The sequence below is a fragment of the Rhipicephalus sanguineus genome, chromosome 6 (assembly GCF_013339695.2).
Source record: "Rhipicephalus sanguineus isolate Rsan-2018 chromosome 6, BIME_Rsan_1.4, whole genome shotgun sequence".
Taxonomy (NCBI): Eukaryota; Metazoa; Arthropoda; class Arachnida; order Ixodida; family Ixodidae; genus Rhipicephalus; species Rhipicephalus sanguineus.
In genome coordinates, this window is record NC_051181.1 from 171,128,289 (window position 1) to 171,151,915 (window position 23,627).

The 23,627-nt window shown below is 47.8% G+C and overlaps 1 protein-coding gene across 1 annotated transcript in view; it reads left to right on the forward strand.

Annotated features, from left to right (window-relative positions):
* The window catches only part of LOC119397040 (activating signal cointegrator 1 complex subunit 3), a 623,467-nt gene that overhangs the window by 341,937 nt on the left and 257,903 nt on the right, over positions 1-23,627 (forward strand). The window contains exons 22-23 of the mRNA XM_037664465.2: positions 2,847-3,067; positions 16,958-17,210. Of these exons, the coding sequence (XP_037520393.1) occupies positions 2,847-3,067; positions 16,958-17,210 (474 nt within the window). The remainder of the gene's footprint in view (positions 1-2,846; positions 3,068-16,957; positions 17,211-23,627) is intronic.

A 23,627-nucleotide genomic window follows, 5' to 3' on the forward strand; every position in this document is an offset into this window, starting at 1 on the left:
ACAACCCCTTCTTTCCTGCTGCTCCTCGCGCTAATCCTCGCATCCCGGCTCGCGGGAAAGGGAACTCGCCCTGCGAGGGAAACAATCCTCGCGGTGGGGAGGGACACGGGAGGTGAATAAAACAACCGAGCAGACAGGGAGACGGGCTCTCTTCCTCTGCTGACCTACCAGGTACCACCTCACCGCCCCAAGTTCCGCGAGCCGAACATCGACCGAAGGTGTAAGCGTTACCCTTTGTTTTCTACGAGAGCGGACTATCCCTCTACGCGACATTTACGCGTTATTGCTAACGTAGCAATAAAGTGTTGTTTGTTGTTCTAGCCTGTTGCCTTCTTCGCCCGAACCCGTCGTAGCTGCGATGACGCGCGCTACGGGAAGGGGACGTTGACACGGTACGACTATATGCGGCTGGGACCGAAGCTAGGCTTCTGCACCAGCCGTACGTAGAGCGGACCCCATCAAGTTCTCAAGCACTTGTGCTAGACGTGGGTCTACATTGACTTGAGCCGCGAGGTGTGTGGGATTATTGCGGGTTGGGATTTCTGAGTTGGCAGTGTAGGCTCAGGTCGCTCAGCAAATATTGCTTGTAGTTCGTAGATCTTTTCATTGTCTAGCCCTCCTTTTACCTGGCACTCTTCCTTGACGAAAGGCACCATGCACTGTCGTTCAGTTCCGATTGTCCAACCTCCAAGTGCAACATGAAGTGACATCCCGGTCACAGTCAGGAAGTCTCTCCCGAGTACTATGTCCCTACAAAGGTCGGGCACACACAAAAAACGCTGCCGACGAGAGCCTGCTGGCCAGTGTATCTTGCATCGGAGCGAGGTAGAAGATTGGGACCAACCTGTGGCGAGGCGAAGCGCACATACCTCTCTTTTATGGCTGGCTCCTGTGGCTTCGGCGGCCGCCATTGCCTGTTGTCCCAGAAGGCTTACGCTGCACCCAGTGTCTAAGAGTGCCTCGAATGTCGTCGCTCCGATGTGGATATCGAGCAGGGGTTCCTTTCGGCCAGCAGTAGTCGCAACCTGGAGCGCGCTGTAGTAGATGCCCGCCGGCATAGCGTCTACCAATGTCAGTTTCCTGAATACCGATTGTCTGGGCATTCATGCCGCATGTGCCCTGGTTGACCGCAGTTGAAACACGTGGGCGGCACATTTCGCCTAGCCATCTGGCGGGCAACATGGCCGATCCCTCCACAGCGCTGGCAGTGGACCTGTCATGTGTTGGGCCGCTGCCAACGAGCGGCCAGTGGCGAGGCGTAGGCTAACGGCTGCATCAGTGTAGGCACGATAGAGGCCGGATGGAACTGATCACAGACATATGACGGTTGAACCGCTGCAGGGTGTAGTGGCCAGTGGTATGCCGAGGACATTGCGGTAGACGTAGTCATACCCACAGCGGCCGCCACTGACAGTGGTCGCGGTCCGAGAGCGTTAGCAGCCGCCATGTACGGTCGGAATGCCAGGTCCCCTTACGACCTGATTTGTTGGTAGTGGCGGTGGTTTGTACTGCCAACGCCACCACGCTCTTTGCATCAATCCATCCGCCGCCGCGGCGAGCTCCTTCAGGGTCGCGAATAAAGACCCTTCAGCGAGGTTTTGCAGCTGCGGGTGCATCTGGCAGAGAACCCCCTGGCCTTTTTCTTCTTCAGTCGCCGGCTCTCCGATGCGATCGTAGTATGCCGATATCACGTATATAAATTCCTTTAAATTTTCCTTGGGGTAGTGTGTTCGCTGTTCGAGTTCCTCCTTCAGGCGGCGTTTGGAGTCGATAGAAGCGAACTCTGCGCAGAAGGCTTGTGCGAATTCATCCCACGAGGCGAAAGCGCCGACAAACCACCACCAAAGCCTAGCGCTGCTCTCCAAGGCAGCCGGCACCACGTTGCTGAGTCGTTTGGCCTCGTCGATTCCGGACACGAGACAAAAGTTGTCCAAACGTTCCAAGAAAACCTCTGGCGACTGCAAGTCGTTGAAGCCCAAGAACTTCGGCGGTTCTACGAGGGGCATGGAAGTCATAGCAGGCGGCTGCAAGGGTTGCGGCGCGGACACCTGCACACCTAAGCCTACCGGCACGGCCGTGACTGTAGCGGTCATCACACGTTGCCGCAGCAGGGACGCGACTTGCTCGCGCTGGCTCGGTGATCCATCTGTTTCGCCGATGAGATATTGTACGACCTCCTCCAGACGTAATCCATTCTATCCCGGACGAGCCCCCACTTGTCAGGGAGGAAGCGCGCACAACACGTCTCGTCGAACACACACTTTACTCCTACTACCCCTTCTCCCCACTGCCCATGTTCATGATGATGATGACGGCACCAACTGTGGCACCATCTCTCGGCTTCACGGTTGCCGCCTTCACCACACAGTCCTTACACATTGAAGCAAGATATTCACCACACAGTCCTTACACATTGAAGCAAGATATTTTCCAGCTAGGTTATACATACCTGGCAGCCAATTAGTGGATCCTCTACAGAGTAAGCTTAGCTGTCACTTGTTTATAGCGAGGCTTCAGTGCATCCTGTCTCCTTCCCACTGTGTTATCATATTGCTGTCCTTTCCTCAAGGAGGTTGTTCTCAGCTTTGTTTGCTACACTCCTTTGCTGCAGTACTAAGCTCTCTTTGGAACACCAGTCTGGGCTTGTCATTCTGGGGCCAGATAGCTCTGATACATATAAGACAGTTGTGTACAAGAGACACCAGTGTGCCTACATTGAAATCGGGGTTGATGAGAAGACTGGTGTGTGTCTCTCAACTCTGTGTACCTTTAGTCCGTGGTTTACAGCTCATGGTTGAGTTAATGAAGAACGCTCAGCTGATGTGGTCACTCTTTGCGCCATGCAGAGCTGCTTGATCTGCAGCCCCTACCAGTGTCTGCCCTGTGCAACACCACCTACGAGCTGCTGTTCCGCTTCAGCCACCTGAACCCGATCCAGACCCAGATATTCCACACGCTCTACCACACGGACCACAACGTGCTCCTGGGGGCTCCCACAGGTTCGGGAAAGACCATTGCAGCTGAGATCGCCATGTTCCGTTCCTTCAACATCACTCCAGAGTCAAAGGTTTGTCATCTCCACCTTTTCTACATGTTGGCAAGCTGTACAGTGCAAGTACCTCTTCATTCCAAATCAGAAGAATGCTAAACACCTAATCAGTTTATACTGATAATTTACTCTTGTGAAGCTCTATTGTGATTAAATTGGAAGCATGCGTTTACTTATTTAAGAATACAAGATGACCACAAAACAGCCAAGCAAGCAAGCCATGGGATTGGTGGTAGCCATGCAAACTGAGCTTGTGCTTGCCTGTACTAGAGCTGCTTCACGCCTGCAGTTCCTTGACGTTTACACATCAATAAATGATGTGACGTTATTTATTTACAGTAGACTAACAGAAATCTCTGAAATAGAATACTGAAGATTATAGCGCACGAAAAAACACGGACAAAGGAAGACGTGACACACACAGGCGCTAACTTGCAACAATGTTTATTTCAAAAACAGGGAACCACATATATAAGCAACATCGCTTTTCTACCATCGTCATTACTCGCACTTTTCAATTTCAACTATCTTTACGTAGATAGGCTAACTCCTTGCAGGAGAGGGTAATCGACAGTTTTGAAATGCACTTATCTTCCAGCCGATCAATCAACTCAGACTCGATAATTTCGCGGGTTAGCTGACCTCTGCAGGTATTGACAAGTGAGCACTCCTGAAAAATAGACATGCACGTGGTATGAACATAGTTACTTGCATTGGCACCTGAATTACTGCAGTGCCTGCAGTGGGCATCGAGGAACCCACCCCTTTTTTCCTTCACGTTGTAGTGGTGCTCCTTCAAACGCTCATTGACGCACCATTCACTTTGACCCACATAATTCTTGCCACATGTTAATGAATTATGTGGGTCAAAGTGGACGGTGCGTCAACGAGCGTTTGAAGGAGCACCACTACAACGTGAAGGAAAACAGGGGTGGGTTCCTCGATGCCCACTGCAGGCACTGCAGTAATTCAGGTGCCAGTGTAAGTAACTATGTTCATACCACGTGCATGCCTATTTTTCAGGAGTGCTCATTTGTCAATACCTGCAGAGGTCAGCTAACCCGCGAAATTATCGAGGCTGAGTTGATTGATAGGCTGGAAGATAAGTGCATTTCAAAACTGTCGATTGCCCTCTCCTGCAAGGAGTTAGCCTATCTACGTAAAGATAGTTGAAATTGAAAAGTGCGAGTAATGATGATGGTAGAAAAGCGATGTTGCCTATATATGTGGTTCCCTGTTTTTGAAATAAACATTGTTGCAAGTTAGCGCCTGTGTGTGTCACGTCTTCCTTTGTCTGTGTTTTTTCGTGCGCTATAATCTTCAGTATTCCACTTAAGAGATTTCCGTTAGTCTCCTGTAAATAAATAATGTCACATCATTTATTGATGTGTAAACGTCCAGGAACTGCAGGCGACCAACACGAGCAAAACACCACGTTACTAACCTTAAACGGAACTGCTGCTTAGATGGAACAAGGGCTTGTGACGATATTGGCTTCGTACCTTTATTCGGCACCACTGTCCATCTCTCAGTAAACAAAACTCCTGTTCAATGGAACGTACGTTCCTGGTCCCTTCAGTTTCTGTTATGCGAGAGACTACTGCCTTTCAATGTCTTTATGACCAATATGCCATTACAGAAGGAAGCAGGCATCACTAATGCTGACATATTAAGAACATAAAGTCTAATTACATTTGAAGAAAAGTAACAAACTGGTCACCATGGGCGCTAAAGTGGACTAGTGAACAGAGGGATCCATTCTGCAGTCCTCATGTGGCACCTACCATCTTTCATACCATCACACACTGTGTGTTCTTAAAGGGCCCCAAACCACCTTTGATATTTTTTCAAACATTTCAAGTAAACGCGCATCGTGTGCAGAATGCCGTCACGATCAACGATGCCACACGTGGCAGCGCTACAAGCCACAGGTGCACCACAAATTCCAAAAAACCATTTCTTCTCCTCTCCGGGCCCTTCTGCTCTTCTGCCTAGTGACGTGCGTGACCGCGCTCCTTGCTGTTCGTCGTCGTGTAGCGAATCGCCTTGCGGTCTGATCAGCTGCGTGGACTGAATCTGACAGTGTTTTGCGATGGCTTTCATGCATCAGTGCTTGGCTGCAAAAGCGCAGACTGGAAAAAACGAAAAGACGCGACGTGTGTCACTGTACAGGTCCATCGTGTTGGTGATCCTTTCAAGGTGCACGCGCAACACATCTTTCATACCAGCACGATTAGTAGGAGCACGGGCCGGCACGGCAACAACAGCGGTTAGCCGAGAAGCACGGAGTTCACCGAGTCGCGGCAACTGGAAGTGCCCGTCGTTTCGAAAAGCGCGTCGGCGATGACGGTATGTCACGTGAGATTGGGAGGGGCACTCGGCGAGGAGAGCAAAGTGGCTTTGGGAGAGGAGACCAGCCGACGAGCGGAGGGTAGCGAAGGAAAAAGTGAAACGAGCGATAACAGCATTTCGATCATCAAACGCGTGTAACTCCACTATTACGGCTCCGTTTCGAAAAATTCTCACGGCTACGTGTTCGTGGTAGATTCGTGCACCATTATCACACCACAACTAAAATTCGACCTCTGGGTGGTTTAGGGGCCCTTTAAAGGGGAAGCCAGGTCTTAATTTCTCCACTAATGTTGCTGAAATCCAGCATGCGCCGTGTTCAGTTTTACATGCCGACTTGAAATGTTCCCTCTTTTTTTGTAGGACAGTTATTCCTTGAGCTAATTATGGTGTAATTCCCCACAGGGGCGTCTGCGCAAGCACGCGTTTGGTGTGTAGCGACACCACGGACCCGAGCTAACGGGGAGGTTTCGACCCCCTCCCACGCCTCGCCGTGTCCGGGGAAAAGGGAATCCTGGGGGTTGAGCCCGGCTTCGCGTAGACGGCACCCCTGGTCAAACCCACCCAGGGTCACCTCTCTCTCACTTTCCTCTCTTCTTCTCCCTTCTGTTTACTTCCATTTTTCTTGGCGGCAAGGGTTAACCTTGTGTATGTGCCCTCTCTTGGACACATTATATTTGGTTATACAGTAGAAGCTGGTTATAACGAAGCGGGATATAACGAAGCAATCGTAATTCCCCTTGAAATTCTCATAGACGCCCATGTATTTAAAACCTCGTTTTAACGAAGCTAAAATTTCCTCGCAGTGGATATAACGAACCTTTTTTTTTCCCCACCGAGCATTTACTGATCATTTTGGTAGCCGGCAAATCAATGTCTTATAGCGCGCGACGGTTTACGTTCCACCCTGGATGCGGTAATTCAAAACTCGCGCTTCGTGCTCCCGAGGAGTCGCCTGCCAACACGCGCAAGGGTGCGCGTCTGCCTGCCTCCCCTTTCCACTGAAACTCGTGGACCCGCCCGCTCTCCTGTTGCGTGCGTGGACACCGACGCGGTGACTGCGGGCCTTGTTGCTTGTCGTTCGCTGCGTGTGCATCAGAACAGCGTCTCTCTCAGTTCCCGCCGCTAGACAGGAGATGGACGACGGCAAAGGCACACGAAAGCGCAAAACGATTACAATCGAGCAGAAGGCGGCTATGTTGAAAGCCGTTGAGTCCGGCGTCAAGAAGAAAAAATTGTCTAAGATTTCGGCGTAGCGTTGAGCACGGTACCGCAAGCGTGTAATCGACCGAATTCGGCTCAATATGAGCATGAAGCGCGAGACTACAATCGACCTCTACATGGCGATCGAGATGCTACAGGCTGCTTGGATGTCTGTAACAGCAAGCACGATCGCCAGCTGCTGCCGGCATGCCTCATTTGGCGTCAACAGTGGCGGTGACAGTGAAGATATCGGTGCTGCCGCCAATGAGGGTGCCGCGGGTGACCAAGACCTGGCGTCGTGGGACGCTCTCCTTGACGCCGGAGTTGTGCCCGACTGCGGAACCTTCTGCACGTACGTCAGTGCCAATGCTGACGCTGTGACAACTGAAGAGCTGACAGAGGCTGAAATTGTGCGTGCGGTGACAGGGGTGGTGAATGACGACAGAGACGAATGGGTCGACGACAGCCCAGAGCTGGTGAACCCGATGTACCAACGTCCGCGCAAGCGCCGGATGTGGCAGACCTGCTGCGCCGCTTCTTCGGCGCTCACGATGACGGCGAGGACGGACTCAACATAGCGGCAGCGGCCGAACAAGCCATCATCCGTCTGAGAAAGACACGGCAGAAGTCTATGAAGGACTTTTTTTTTCTGCTAAGTGAGCCACCAGCTGGTGTGCCGAGTTTGGCGCTAATAAAATAGCAGTTCTTTGCTGTTCTTTCTTTTTTTTTTTTTCTTTTGCTAGTTTTTCTCTGTGTGACGGCCGTTTTTCGTTTGCGTGGCGGGCTGCTGTGGGATTTGGTGGTGAGTACATCCTCTCTTGCGTGCTAATTGTTGGTAGAAATGGATATTGGCTGTAACGAAGTAATTACGACTCCCCCTTCAACTTCGTTATAACGAGGTTTCACTGTAATGGCTGTGTACAGCTGGCGTTGGTATGCCTTATATCAGTATAAGCGCTGTCGCGTCCCCATGTTGGGCTCCATGGTGGGCGGCTGACATGGCTGCCGAAATTATACACAATCTATGGCCTCAACCTCCTTTCCACGATTGAATGATCGCCCTGTCACAAAGAGAGGGTGCACCGAAGACACTTTGAATCCCTTGCTGAAACCAAAAGAAATTTTTTCCACCTTCCACGTCATCCACTACCAAACACTCGAAAAGAATATCGAAACAATCTTTCCCTTTGTTGTGTCCAAATGCCTCACCGAAACTCTCGGCCACGGTTACCAGGCAACTAGAATGGCTAGCGGAGACCTTCTCCTTGAAGTTCAAAGTAAAATCCAATATGAAAAACTGTCCAAACTTCCTTCGTTGGGAAACACATTTGTCTCAGTCACCCCGCATCGCTTTCTCAACAGCTCGCAAGGTGTGGTATCAGACCAAGACTTGCTCGACCTGACAGAAAGTGAACTCCTCGAGGGCTGGAGCGAGCAGCATGTGATCAATGTGCAGCGAATTAAAATCAGGCGTGACAATAAAGAAATCCAGACAAAACACCTCGTTCTCACATTTACCACAAGCACACTACCAGAACATGTCGAAACAGGATACTTGAAACTAAAGGTCAGACCCTACGTCCCCAAACCGCGACGCTGCTTCAGGTGCCAGCATTTCGGTCACGACTCTCAGAGTTTCCGTGGCCGTGAAACTTGCGCCAAGTGCAGTTCACACGAACACCCTGCTGACAACTGTGTCGAATCTCCACACTGCGCAAACTAGGGCACCCCGCCTACTCTCGCACACAGGGGCGTAGCCAACGGGGGGGTTGGGGGGTCTGATCTGATCTGAACAATCTGATCACAATCTGCTCTCCTTACATACCTCCGCACTACCAGCTCCAAAAACATGAATTCCAGTTCTTAATAGATCAACTTCCAGAGCCATATCTCGTCCTTGGAGACCTAAATGCACACAACAGTCTATGGGGTGACTCTCGCTGCGATGCGCAAGGTCGTCTGATTGAACAGTTCCTTTTCTCTTCTGGCGCATGTCTCTTGAATAAAAAACAACCAACATATTATAGCCTTGCAAACAGAGCATTCTCATCTATAGATCTCAGCATAGCATCTCCATCACTTCTGCCCCTAGTCAAATGGAAAGTTATCTATAATCCTTACAAAAGTGACCACTTTGCAATACTTCTGAACACACCAATTACAAATGAATGTCCCCCTCAGTTTCCAAAATGGCGGATTGAGAAAGCCGATTGCGAACAGTTTCGGAAAGTTACATTGTTAAGTTGGACGGACATGTCTGCCTTAAGCATAGACGCAGCTGTAGAATACTTTGCAGAATTTCTGATTGATGCTGCAACCAAATGTATTCCACAAACAAGTGGACACTCTGGAAAACGACGAGATCCATGGTGGAACAATGAGTTCAGAAATGCGCGCAAGAAACGAAACAAAGCATGGAACTTGCTTCGCGACTCTCCGACAGCGGAGAATCTTGCAAATTTTAAGAAAGTCACAAGGTAGGAGAACCTGCCGACAGGCAAGAAGGGAAAGTTGGCACAAGTTTTTATCGAGCATTAATTCATATACGCAGGAGGCGTATATGAATTAATGGAACATGGTTGGTAGGGTAGCAGGACGGCAAGCACATTCACTCTCTCTCTTGTAAACACACAAGGCGACAGCTTGGAGGGCCAGGCAAACTTACTCGGCGCACACTTCAAACAGGTGTCGAGCTCGTCGCACTATATTGAAGCTTTCGAACGATACAAAACACAAATCGAAAAGCAGAAACTAGAGCGCAAATCCACAAAACACGAAGCATACAATGAACCTTTCTGCATAGCTGAGCTACGAGCATCGCTTAATTCCGCCCCAGGCTCCGACCGTGTGGTATATGAAATGCTGTAACACCTGCCATCTGAAACCCAAAAAGCCCTCCTTTCCCTGTATAGTGCTGTTTGGTTTTCCGGCGAGATCCCCTCGGCCTGGGAAGAAACCATTATTATTCCCATTTTAAAGCAAGGCAAGGACCCATCCTCAGTTTCCAATTGCAGGCCTATATCCCTCACAAGCTCTCCTCTACAAGGTTTTCGAAAAGATGATAAACAGGAGACTCCTACACTTCTTGAAACAAACTGTCTACTTGACCCATACCAATGCAGGTTTCGAGAAGGTAGATCCATAACTGACCACCTGCTTCATATCGAGGCACAAATCCATGACACTTTTGTCCATAAACAATTCTTTCTGTCTGTGTTCCTCAATATGGAAAAGGCCTCACATTTAGGTGTACGGGGTAGGATGTTCACCATAATCGATAATTACTTGTTTAATCGGACATTCCGTGTTCGAGTGGGCAGTGTTTTGTCCCGAATATTTGTCCAAGAAACAGGAGTTCCGCAGGGTGGCGTGTTGGGTTGTACACTTTTTATTATCAAAATGAACTCTATGAGACTGTACAGTCGCGCTCAATATGACTTGCAACACGGGAGCGCGTGGCCTCACGAGTTCAAAGATTGCGCATAGCTTCAACTTGTTTTTATTTCAACAACTAAATGATATTTTCTTATTTGGTATCATACCCAAGTGAGAGAACAGCATTTAGTTAAGGAAATAAGGCCTACTGGAAGCGATGCGCAGTCTTTGAACTTGTGAGGCCACGCGCTGCCGTGTTGCAAGTCATATTGAGCGTGACTGTACATCCCGTGTAACATGTTCTATTCTACGTATGTGTGCAGGTTGGATATAAGTCTTGTAATCTTGCAATGTGTGAGTGGCAGGTTCAGCTTGGTTTGTACAAGGTTTCTAAATGGGCAGAGGAAAACGGGTTCTGACTAAATCCACAAAAAGCATATGCATCTTATTCTCCAGAAAGAGGCATTCATCCCAACCCAGATATTGACCTGTATGGTTAGCATCTGTCTGTAAAGACAGAGCATGAATTCCTAGGGCTAATCTGAGACACGAAACTGAATTTCATACCACACATCAAGTATATAAAAAAAAGTGCATAAAAACAATGAATGTTCTGAAAGTGTTGTCACGCACTACTTGGGGTAGTGACACAAAGTGTCTGATGAATTTATATAGAAGTTTCATACGCACGCGCCTAGATTACGGGGCGATAACCCATCGGTCTGCAACACCAAGCACCTTGAAGATGCTTGACCCTGTCCATCATCTAGGCATTCGACTTTCTACGGATGCGTTTCGTACTAGCCCCATAGAAAGCCTTTACGTTGAATCGAACGAGTGGTCGTTACACCTCCAGAGAGCCTACCTATCTTTTGTGTATTTCCTCAAGGTGAACGCAAACAACGACCACCCCTTACACTCTGATAGCAATGATTTGTCCAGTTCTGTCCTATTTGACAACCGTCCTGCCATGAGACAGCCCTATGCACTTCGTGTGAGAAGCCTAGCTGAAGAAATGGGTGTGCCACTTCTTGAACACCGTCTGGTGGCTCCCGCTGCATATCCCCCGCCGTGGCAGTGGAAACTCGTAGATTGCGATGTATCCTTCGTGGAAGTTACTAAGCACGCGCCTGCTGCACATATCCGTACACAATTCCTCGAACTCCAGCACAAATACACTTTTCCAGAATTCTTTACCGATGCCTCTAAGTCTCACACCTCTGTGCCCTACGCCGCGGTCGGTCCATCCTTTTCGGATGCCGGCGTTATGCATCCTAACACAAGCATTTTCACAGCAGAGGCATATGCAATATGGGTGGCCGTTAAACACATTCAACAATTAAAAATACAAAATGCAGTTGTATATACAGATTCCCTAAGTGTTGTAAAAGCTTTAAAAACTTTGAAAAACATAGAAATCCTGTCCTTATTTTCCTTTTCTCACATATGTACAATCTACACGTTCAAACAGCATGTTGTTGTATGCTGGGTGCCAGGGCATCGTGAGATCGAAGGGAACGTGTTGGCAGACCAGCTAGCAGCATCCGTTCACGGAAACGTTGCCGATACACCTGAAGCCCTACCTAAAACAGAAGCTCATTGGCAGCACCTATGGAATAAGGAAAAGCAAAATAATTTACACCTTATAAAAGCGCACCTTGGTAATTGGCCGCCGATATCTAAGAGACGTCGTACACAAGTAACACTCTGCAGACTCCGAATAGGACGCACACATAGTACACCTTTTGTCCGGAGGCGACCCCCTCACTGTACTCCTACTGCAATGCAGGGAAGTAGACGCTCTCAGGAAAAAGCATTTCTCATCAATATACTTTCAGTTCCGACTCCATCCCATTATGTTAATTGGCAGAGAACCTCTCTTTAAGTATCAGTCCCAACGTTATTTTCCCGGGCGGCGTGGCCTCATCATTGAGGCTGCTCCCGGCCTTTAGGATCAAAGGTTTGAGGAGGCATTCGTGCTGTTTTCCCGCCTGTCACCTGTAGATACAATGTTCACTCGTCATTCACCCATAGATCACATCACTTGACACTGCCATAATTTTATGCTATTTTACGCTGTCACACAGCACGGGATCTCAGGCCTCTTTACAGCCATAATACATCCTGTCATCTTTGGCCACCCATGGCCCCACTAATAATCATCATCATTGTTCATCTTTGGCCAAGCATGGCCCTTGCACCATTAAACTCCACATATTATTATTAGGGGTGTGCGAATATTCGAAATTTCGAATATTTTTCGAATAGTGTTTGGTATTCGATTCGATTCGCACTGGAATTTTACTATTCGAACTATTCGAACTTCCCAAAAACAAATACAGTCAACGTCCGATTGAAAGTGACCCCTTCACATTTTCAATATGCTTCACCTCATTACACTCTCGTATTGCAGCAAAGCTGCCTTTCAAGCTCCTTTACGGTCGAACTTAGCCAAGAGACATTTAACGTCCGATTGGAAGTGGTCCCTAGATTTTCAGTATGCTTCACCTCATTACATTCTCGTATTGCGGCAAAGCTGCCTTTCAAGCTCCGTTGCGGTCGAACTTAGCCAAGAGACAACGTGCAATTGAAAGTGACCCCTTCAGATTTTCAATATGCTTCACCTCATTACACTCTCGTATTGCGGCAAAGCTGCCTTTCAAGCTCCGTTACGGTTGAACTTGGCCAAGACACAGTCAATGTCCGATTGTAAGTGATCCCTAGATTTTCAATATGCTTCACCTCATCCCACCCCGGTAATGCGGCAAAGCTGCCTTTCAAGCTCCGTTACTGTCGCAAATTTACTAACTCAAGAAAGGCTGGTTTAGCATGGAGATGAAAGATGTGGCTGGCAGAGGTGGGGGCTCAATTAATGCTGTTTTGGACCTCAAATTTGGGCAGGAAGTCTGAAAAATCGGAAGCCGAAGCTTTTTAGCATTCAAAATTTCAGATCTTCTTATATGTCGACGTCTACGAGGTGGATTTGGAACTCCGGACTTGAAGGGAGCACATCCTTGTCCGCCACATCAGTTGGGCTTTCACAGAAGTTGAGAGGGGAGGAGAGGCTGAGGAAATGGCATCTTTGCCTATCACTTGTAAAGTGTTGTCTGTAACACTTTGGTTGCACCAAATCATGTACATAAATACAATTCGGCCTCTACATTGCCTCATTCTTGATAAGACAACTATGAAACCCCACCACGCCAGTGCTTCATCAACCCAGTGAAAAGAAACACTTTCATGTTGCTATCTCATAAGAATATGCTTAGGAATCCTCTCTAACTTTTTTTTCTGCAATTTCGCTTCGAAGTATTCGAAAAATATTCTTGAAATATTGTAGAAATATTTGAAGAATATTCAATTCGATTCGCACTCACACTCCAATATTCGAATTCGCTTCGCACCTAAAATTTTGCTATTCGCACAGCTCTAATTATTATTAATTATGGTGTAATTATTATTACAGCACTGTTCCATACCTCTATTGTGAAAGAATCGTCGAGTGAAAATGTCATGGTATTACAGTGGAACCTATATTATACGTGTCCGGTATTGCGACGACCCAGATTTTACAACGAATTAATTTGGTCCCGACTTAACCCCTATCGAAATAATGTTTAAAAAACCTCAGTTATGCGTCGAAATTTCAAACTGGCCCTGCATCGTGGGATGACTCCGATAATGCCCGATAGAAAAATCATGTTTCTTACTTAAATCTAATGCCCATCAAATATTTGCGGGTGCAAAGGAAAAACTTGACAATTGGGAAAGAGTGAGAGAGGTCTTAGAATGGAAAGTTTGTTCTCTTCATGTTCTCCTGTAATCCAGTGTAATCCTGGCTTTAACCCTATGAAGAATTGCCTGTAAATGCATCAATGTTACTTCAAGGCACTCGATATTGTATTGCAACAAAAATAATGCCGTAATACGTTAATTTATGTGTGTGATAGTAATCATTCCTAATTACTTTGTAATGAAGTAATAATGTATCCTGAAGCCATTCATACTCTGTTTTTGAATAAATAAAATGAAATCTCGGGCTAGAAATATAGTGCAAATTCGTTTTCTGTTATGTCCATGTTGAGCAAAGAAAAGTTATACTCTTGACGTGGGTCACGGTAGGTGGCGCGTCGAACGACTCTCAAGTATGGTAGTGCCTTCAGCAAAGTGATCACATGCAACAGTACACTGCGAAATGAAGTTAAATAAAAATAAATTCATTATGCTGGAGGCTCAATTCGTCCACAGCTCAGTGTATCTTGCTCTTTCTTAGCCCCTAGTCGATACAACTAGCAAAAAACCTGTGGTGTACACAATTGTGTACATAGTGTTTCAAAGGGTTAAGATTGCTTCTAGATACGCCGTGATGGCAGGCGTATCCCAGGACCGTTACCTAGACCAGCTTATCTTCGAGATACGGATATGTTCACCTTTCCGGCCTGTGGAAGCTTTTCCTGGTCAACATGGAGCCGACCATCTCCTCCCTGTGTTTGCGGCGGCACCAGAGTCACAGGCCTCGAACACGCAAAAGGACGCGACGCATGCAAAATAACTTTCCCTTAACATGAGCATTCATAATAACAGTGCCACATCAACAATTGCAATTCACAAGGGAATAAATGCGATGCACACAGCTCAGTTGCACGTGAAATCATCTTACTCCAACTTCCAACAGAATGTGCTCTGTCGCCATTATGCAATGGCGATGGCACTGTATCTGACTCTTCTGATACAGTAGAACCCCGCTGTTACGTTCCTCACTGCTGCGTTTTCCCAGCTGTGACGTCGTTTTCCGCCGGTCCCGGCATAGCTCCCATAGGATACAATGTATTGGGAACCCCGCTGTTACGTCGTAACTGTCGGACCGTTCCCGTATGATACGTCGCGAAGTGCGCTCGGAGCCGACCGAGTGACTACCAAAGAGAGCGGCCATGGTGCATTTTCACGCAGCTTCGCCTCGTTTGACCGTAATATTAGCCGCATGAGAGGCGCAAGCAACAGAATCTTTCAATTGATGCAAACAAAAGCATGGCCTTCGAGATTCAAATTGCAAAGATGGCGTCTATGACGTAACTGCTCGCGAAAGCAAGGCCTTCGAGATTGGCATTACTATTGACAAAAACATAGCCTTTGAGATTTGTATTGCACGAACATGGCGTGTATGATGTAATTGCTTGCGAAAGCAAGGCCTTCGAGATCGGCATTCACTTCTGCCTTCGCGTTGGCGTAGACTCATCATCATCGTTATTTGTCGGAGAACGGGAGGAGTTCGAGCTGGTTGGAGCTCGCATGGTCGTGCGTGCGGTTTGCGGTCGGACTCGCCGCGCCGGTCGTGATTGCGTGTGCTTAGTTCTTTCATGCCTACAGCTGTTGGTGTTAAAAAAATCACATACGTTGATTACATTTCTGTGGATGAGGCCGTTCTAAGCTCCGCGTTTCTATCCATCGACTAGATCGCGGCTGAGCGCGCCAATTTTCGTGCTGCTCATAAGAATTGAAATAAAATTCTGTACCACTAAATATTTAACCGTTTTTCCTGTTTTTCGGCTCTTACGTTTCCCGTCTCTTACGTTTATTTCCTACGGTCCCTTCAAAAACGTATCAGCGGGGTTCTACTGTATTAGGCTGTTGCCAGTGCGATTTCGTTTTCGTTTTTATACACAGACAATTTTCGGACTCTTTTTATAGGAAAGCAGATGTGCATTAGATTAGATATTTTTTTTTAATTGAGAATAAAGATTTGCTCACACCTCCTCTAATGAAATGCTTTGTTGTAAAAATAATGTAATCTACCTTCCTTGGAAAAGTGCAGGGTTATTCTATCCTGCGGACTTACTCCGGCAGTCTGTACCATTTTTGGGAGAAATACAGAGCATCACTGGCCATATTTTTAGTTTTTCGGTTGTATCAGTGAAAAGCGCATTTTAGTGGAAACAATAATGCTCCAGAAGGTGACAAACCTTTCATATTAGTGCAGATGTCTTCGAGCTCTTCTCGAGTATCCTCCAGGTGGCATCTGCATATGTGGGTACTGGCACAGTACAAGGATTGTGCACTTTCTGCTTGCGAGACAGCAGTGGCTGATCAAGGAGGCCAGCCATAGGGGCATCTTTATTCCCTTTCTATGAGTAGGCTCATCCACAACCTAGATGTAACATACTCTTGTGCGGTTTCTGGGTTCCATTTGTGTACTTTGTCTTCAGCACAACCCTAACTTGGTTTTATTCATCAGTTATTTTTTACAATTCATTGATGCCATTGCTGAAGAGGACGATGTCATCTGCAAACTGTAAATTGCTGACATGTTCTCCATTAATCTTCATTCCCGTTTCTTCCCTACGTAGTCGTTTGAACACTGCATTTTCGACCAGCAGTGACTAGCCTGTATCTCCTTGATCGACCACTTTCTTGAGCAGGGTAGACATTGGCTATGGTACTTCCCGACACTGTAGCGTATCCAAAACGGCAGGTGACTGACAGCTCTCCCTCACAGAGGCCACTCTTGTATGCTATCATGTGCGCAGTGTTGTGTGCAGCACGCAACTGATGCATGGGCCAAAAAAGATATTGGCATTACTTCCAAAGAGAATCTTTCTTAAAAATTTGTGCCTGTAGCATCATGTCTAATTGTGTGTCTCATTTAGTTTGTGGTCCTTGCGTCTAATACTTGTCAAGTCAGTGAAGCATGATACAATGTGCTTTAAAAATCCTCACAATGTTGTGAGGATTTCTTAAATTTTATGCACGTTTTTTTCTTCTTACGCATATCTCTCAGTGTATAATGCAGAATAGATCACCAGCATTTTTTAAATTTGTGTATAAAAGATAACCTGTAATGGCGAGTGCAATTTCCTAATCCTGCTGTCAATAAATTAAAATACATGTTTTTTTCCCGCAAATAACTGTGTGCTGATGAGAGGAAAAGAAACATTGCACCGATTGGGATCAGCAGCAGCAGGGCATGCCTCCTGTCATGTGCAGGTGGTGTACGTAGCTCCTCTGAAGGCCTTGGTCCGGGAGAGGATTGCAGACTGGAAGGTTCGGCTCGAGGAGAAGCTGGGCAAGCGCGTGGCCGAGCTGACGGGGGACGTCACTCCGGACTTCCGTGTGATCACCTCAGCAGATGTGATTGTCACAACACCGGAAAAGTGGGATGGAATCAGCAGGAGCTGGCACACCAGGGGATACGTCAAGCAGGTGTCACTCATCATCATTGATGAAATCCACTTACTGGGTATGTGATACCTCAGTCACTAATTCGGTGCCCACTAATGTCAGGGGGTGTGCACGATATCAGTACCAAGACAAGATCAAGTAGCAATGATGAGCTCATAAACATAAAAACTAAACGACAGAATCAAATTTTTGATGATTGGAATTGTGCCCAGAAAGAAAATCACAGTTAAGTGATGACAATAGCAACAAGTAGTGCTGCAGAAGTGTTGAATTCTGGGCGTTGGTTTGCATACGATCAAATAGTTGATACACAAGGCGCATGAAAATATGACACGGACACGGAACAAGTTACTGAGATTTACTTATAGATATAGCATAGCCCACTTATAACGTAAGTTGCAAATATCCGCACTATAAGCAGTAGCGCGTTATAACCAAAACATTTTTCAAAGGCTGCGCACATGCGGAGCAAGCGATCGTGTATATTCTCACGGGGTCGTGACGTCGACGAAAACAGCATTCGGCGTGTCCAAGATGAAACTTTATTTGGCCGAACTTGTGGCCGGGAAAAGAAAGTCAAACTACAGCAATACACACTGCACACTGATAGCGGCGAACAGGACGTCGGCCGTTGATAAAATTGCTCAGCAGTAAGGCGTGTCGGCATTTATACGTGCAGCATCGAACATTCGAGCCTTATCGCTGGTGGCCGCGTTAGTTCCAGAATGAACTCAACTGTTTGCGTTTGCGTGCTCAAGCTATAAGAAGATTCTGAAATAATCTGGAAGGTTCCCAGACATTCGGGCGCGGTTTGTACAAGACAGTGATTATACACGCAAACCTCGTTATAACGAACACGGATATAACGAATTATCGGTTATAACGAAGTAAATTAACAATAGTCTTATCATAGCTACAGTGATACAGATAAACGTTTATAACGAATTTTCGGATATAACGAAGTTATCTTCATGGCAGATGCGACTTTGTTATAATGAGGTTTGAGCGTACGTGCAACGGACCAGTTACATAAACATGGAAAAAGAAGTACGCATGGCCTCTGAAAAAAGCATCGCCCTGATGCTTGTGACAGAACATAGAAGGGGAAAAAATACAAGTGCATACACAAATAAATTACAATAACAAAGCAAAAAGTAGAGTCCACAGGTTCGCTAGCGCGTAAAAAACGGCTTAAGGCACACGACATGTACGACTTCGGGTCATGTGCGGCGTCGGTGGGAGTCCACTGAGTCCACGTCAGCGTATTGGTGTCCAGACCCAAACACGGTCGCCGGGCTGGTATTCTACGGAGCATCGTCAAATATTGTAACGGCCGCTGTCGGTCATCTGCTGATTCTTCATGTGTTGGCGGGCGAGCTGTCGGACTTCTTTGGTGCACTGAAGGTAGACAGTGATGTCGAGGCTTTCTTTATCGGGGACGTTGGGTAACATGGCATCAAGCGTCGTTGCTGGGTTCCTTCTGTAGACCAACTTGTAGGGCGTCGTCTGCGTAGTTTCTTGTACAGCTGTGTTGTATGCGAAGATAGAAGTATACTGTCCGGTGGACAGCACCGACAAGAAGAAGACGGGGGGCTACAGTTCCTGGCAAATGGCACGCATGGCCAATGAGTCTACTTTCTGCCTCATGCATCGAGTGTACAAATTATGTTTTTCTATTGTATGTTAACAGCTAACTTTTCTTTCATCTTTTTTTTCTGCTTCATTCTTATATATGTAGCATGGGAAAAAAATAAACCTTCAGTGGATACTGCGCTTGTCCCTGTCTTCTTGTTCTCTGTGTTGTCCACCGCTCAGTATACTTCAATCATGAATCACCAACTGGCCCAATCTACCACTTTGTATGCGAAGGTCACGTACGGAAGAATGGCATCCCAGGTCTTTTGTTCGACGTCGACGTACATGGCCAGCATGTCAGCGATTGTCTTGTTTAGACGCTCAGTGAGGCCATTTATCTGTGGGTGGTAGGCGGTTGTGCGGCGGTGACTTGTCTGGCTGTATCTCGGAATCGCCTGAGTTAGGTCCGCAGTAAAGGCGGTACCTCTGTCCTTGATGAGGACCTCTGGGGTGCCATGACGTAGGATGATGTTCTCAACGAAGAACTTGGCTACTTCTGCGGCACTGCCTTTGGGCAGGGCCCATGTTTCGGCGTAGCGGGTCAGGTAGTTGGTAGCTACGACGATCCACTTATTAGACAGTTATAGTTTAGCGGGCTTAACGGAATAGCGGGCTTACCGGAATGACGGGACCGAAATGCGCATGCGCAGTACCGTACGTGACCCGTAGCGTTTACCGTACGCACGCTATTTTTCAGATTTAGCGTTAGCGTGTTTGCGTGGTTAACGTAGTGTACGTAAAACATGGCGGCGGTTTTCGACGCCCGCTTCGAACTGAATTTAGCGTTGATGTGGATGGATCCACTTCTTTCGTAGCAAACGACTGTGCGAAATTGCTTCGCTTGCCTTCAGGTAGCTTCGACGACACGGTATTACGGATAACTTAGCGTAGTTTTTGAGATCGCTTCCCATTTCGAACGTCCCTAGGCCTATCTAGAAGATCGGTGTAAACAAGTCTGTAACATGAAAATTTTCGCTTTTGGTGCTTAGTTCATATTTATTTACTTTTATTTTCACTAAAAAAAGGAGTAATATTGCTGTGTGCGGGGATACAGGCAAGCATTCTCGGTTTTGTTCTTTTCACTTTTTTTAACGCATTCACCCTTCGCTAGGTGGCGCCACCGTCCCGGCTTGGGCACGTAAACGCTATCCCGCTAAACTAAAACACGCTTTCCGCAACCAACGTTTGCGGCACGGTAACGCTATTCCCTTAACCCCCGCTATCACGCTAACGCTAAACTAAAACTGTCTATTACCTCAAGTCGACGTAGGGAACGGCCCCAGGAGGTCCATCCCGATCTTCTGGAACAGTCGCTGAGGTGGCTCGATTGGCTGAAAAAACCCTGCTGGTCTTGTTGGCGGTGTCTTGCGTTGCTGACAGCCTCTGCATGTCCTTACGTAGCTAGTCACGGCAGCGGTGAGGCACGGCCAGTAGTACCTTTCCTGTATACTTGCCAGCGTTCGGGAAACACCTAGGTGTCCTGCTGTCGGGTCATCGTGCAGGGTCTGGAGGACTTATGGTCGCAATTCTGAAGGCACCACGAGAAGGTACTTGGCTCGAAGTGGTGAGAAGTTCTTCTTTTGAAGAACGTCGTTGCGTAAGAAAAACGATGCAAGTGCTCGCTTGAATACTTTTGGAACGACGGTGGTGTTGCCCTCGAAGTATTCCATAAGGCCTCATAGTTCCGGGTCGCATCGCTGTCGTTCAGCAAAGTCGTCGGCACTTATGGTTCCCAAGAAGCAGTCATCATCCTAGTGGTCTTGCACCGGCGGGTCTACGGGGGCACGAGACAGGCAGTCGGCGTCAGAGTGTTTTCTTCCGGACTTGTAAACGACTGGAATGTCTAATTCTTGAAGTCTCAAGCTCCATCATGCGAGACGACCTGAAGGGTCCTTCAAGTTAGCTAGCCAACACAAGGCGTGGTGGTCGCTCACAACTCTGAAGGGCTTGCCGTAGAGGTAGTGGCAAAACTTTGACGTAGCCCAGGCGATGGCAAGGCCCTCCTTTTCTGTTGTCGAATAGTTGGTTTCTGCCTTGGATAGCGACCGGCTAGCATAACTGATAACCCTTTCCAGTCCGTCAGTTCTTTGCACGAGGACGGCACCGAGTCCTATGCTGCTTGTGTCGGTGCGTATTTCCGTACCGGCGTATTCGTCGAAATGTGCAAGTATCAGAGGTGGGTTTAGGCGTCATTTCAATTCTTGAAATGCTTGAACTTGCGCCATTTCCCACCTGAATTTGACGTCGGTCTTCGTGAGTTGCGTCAGTGGCTCAGCGATCCGGGAAAATTTCTTGACGGAACGTCTGTAATAGGCGCACAAGCCCAGAAATCAGCGGACTGCCTTCTTGTCGGTGGGCGGTGGGAAGGCAGCAATGGCAGGTGTTCTTCGGGGGTCCGGGTGAACTCCAGACTTGTTAATGACATGACCGAAGAACAAGAGTTCGTCGTACGTGAAGCGGCACTTTCCTTGCTTCCGGAAGTCTTGATTGCTTGAAGTACAGCTTCAAGGTACCAGAGGTGTTTGTCGAAGTTTGAAGCAAACACAACAACGTCATCCAAGTACGAAAGGCACGTCTGCCACTTCAATCCAGCCAGCACAGTGTCCATAACGTGCTGGGACGTCGCAGGTGCCGAGCAAAGACCAAAGGGCACCTTCAACCCGAAGAGGTCATCTGGTGTTATAAAGGCAGTCTTCTCTCGGTCTCTCTCGTAGACTTCGATTTGCCAGTAGCCGGTGTTGAGGTCCATCGACGAAAAGTACCTCGCGTCTTAAAGTCAATCAAGGGTGTCCTCTATACGTCGGAGAGGGTAGATGTTCTTCTTCATTATTTTGTTCGGGCGGTGATAATTGACGCAGAAGCGCAGTGTCCTGTCCTTCTTCAATAACACCACGGGTGACGCCCACGGACTCTTGAAAAGCTGGATGATGTCAATGCACAGCATTTCGTCAACTTGTTTCTTTATGGCCTCGCGTTCTCGTGTCGAAACTCTGTACGGGCTCTGGCGGAGTAGCCTGGCACTTTCCTCTGTTATGATGCGATGTTTTGCGACTGGGGTCTGCCGAATTTTGGACGACGACGAAAAGCAGTCCTTGTATTGCAGGAGCAGGGTTTTGAGCTGTTCTTGCTTATGCTTCGGAAGGCTCGGGTTGATGTCGAAAGCTGGCTGGGGACCTCCCTCTGCCCAGTCGCCCTCTTTCCCCTCCGCTCGGCTGGTGCACTTCCGTCGAGAAGAGTGCTTGCTACCGCACTTGTGGGCAAGAATTTCAGGCTGCCACATTGTAACCGGTCTTTCACCTCAGGGGGCTGCTCAATAAGTGGTATACGTCTAGAGCTCGGACCACATATAATGTAACCCCCTTACAGTGCAGTACCAGCTATTATACGCTTCCTTCTGACTCCCATTTATCCTTCCATGGAACTCCATGTATGCGCATACCCTGTTCATTGTGCAGTACCCCCGCGATGAAAGAAAGTGCAGTGAGCACACAAGCAGATTTTTTGTTGTAGTTCTTGTTGTTCAGCACACTGTTGCTGAGGCACAGCACAGCACTCAGCCACTTCGAGTGCGTGGTGTTCGTTCTGTGGCACTCAGTGGAAAGTTACGTCGCTTTCTTTGCTGCAGCTGCTGTTGCTCAAGCGGCGTACACCATTCGGGCATCCAACAACATCACATGGACCCGGCATTTTGTCGAACTTTCAGTTAGCATGACTTTCATAAGCGTGCAAAGCACGTGCAGCGGTATGCTATAACGAAACCACCACTGAGACACAAGGGCGCTAGCGAGTGTAGCGCTGCCTAGTGAAAACGGAACTTCTGGACCACCTGCGCCGTTCTCCATGGTAATGCTAAGAAGTTCTTTTTTTTTAATGAATCAAGCTGAATGGCACAAGCGGGATTTTATTGCATGTTGTAATGCACGGAATGTTATTTCTTTATCATAAGTTGTTTGAATACTGATTAGTTGTACTCTGGACTCTTGATGTCATCAGGCTCGTTCCAAAATGTCCCACTGGTGGCACATATTGTGTCCTACATTTACCTTAATTTCTCGATTAGTAGAGCACTGCTGTTGATAATATTGACATTTTAGACGTCCTCGAACATTGAGCTTTCACTCTGACATAAATTGTCATTTGCCTTTAATGTCCCTTAGGAAGGAGACCTCAGATCAGGGGCGGTACCTGGGGCGGCACCCACGAGAAGTGAGTTCCTTCAGTGGGGGCAGGGAACTTGTGCGCCGTGCTTTGAATGTAGTATTTGCTCTTGGGGGGTCAGGCAAAAATTTTAAGGGGGCAGCTGCCCCCTCGCATCCTCCGCTGGTGCCGCCCCTGCCACGGATACACCAAAATGACCCTGTCCTGGTTCAACGTGATTCCTGCTTTTGCAAGGCGAGACAGCACCTAGCTCAGTCTCAGTTCCTGGCGGGTGCATCCAACAACCAGAATGTCATCTATCATCTTGGCCTTCCAGGATTCTGGCCATCTGTTTTGAGAAGTACTCTGGGGTGATGCCAAAGGGGTCGCCAGCATCAGCAGTGATGTGATAGCTGCGCCAAACTGCACCAAGACGTGAAAGCTGCTACATCCTGCTACATCTCCGCTGTTTTGCGCCAAAACTGCGCCAAACTATAAGCACACTAGCGGAAAAACGTGTGCAGCGCGCCGCCGCCGGCAAAACGCGACACTCCAAAGCTGCCGCGCGGCAAAATTTTCGTGCCGCGAGAGGAATGTGTTCGTGCATCATTTTTCTCGGCACACTGCCCGGCGCTTTTTGGGGACATAACCATAACCGACATAACCCTCTCCAGACTGCTGCAAATTGGCGTGACCCCCCAAA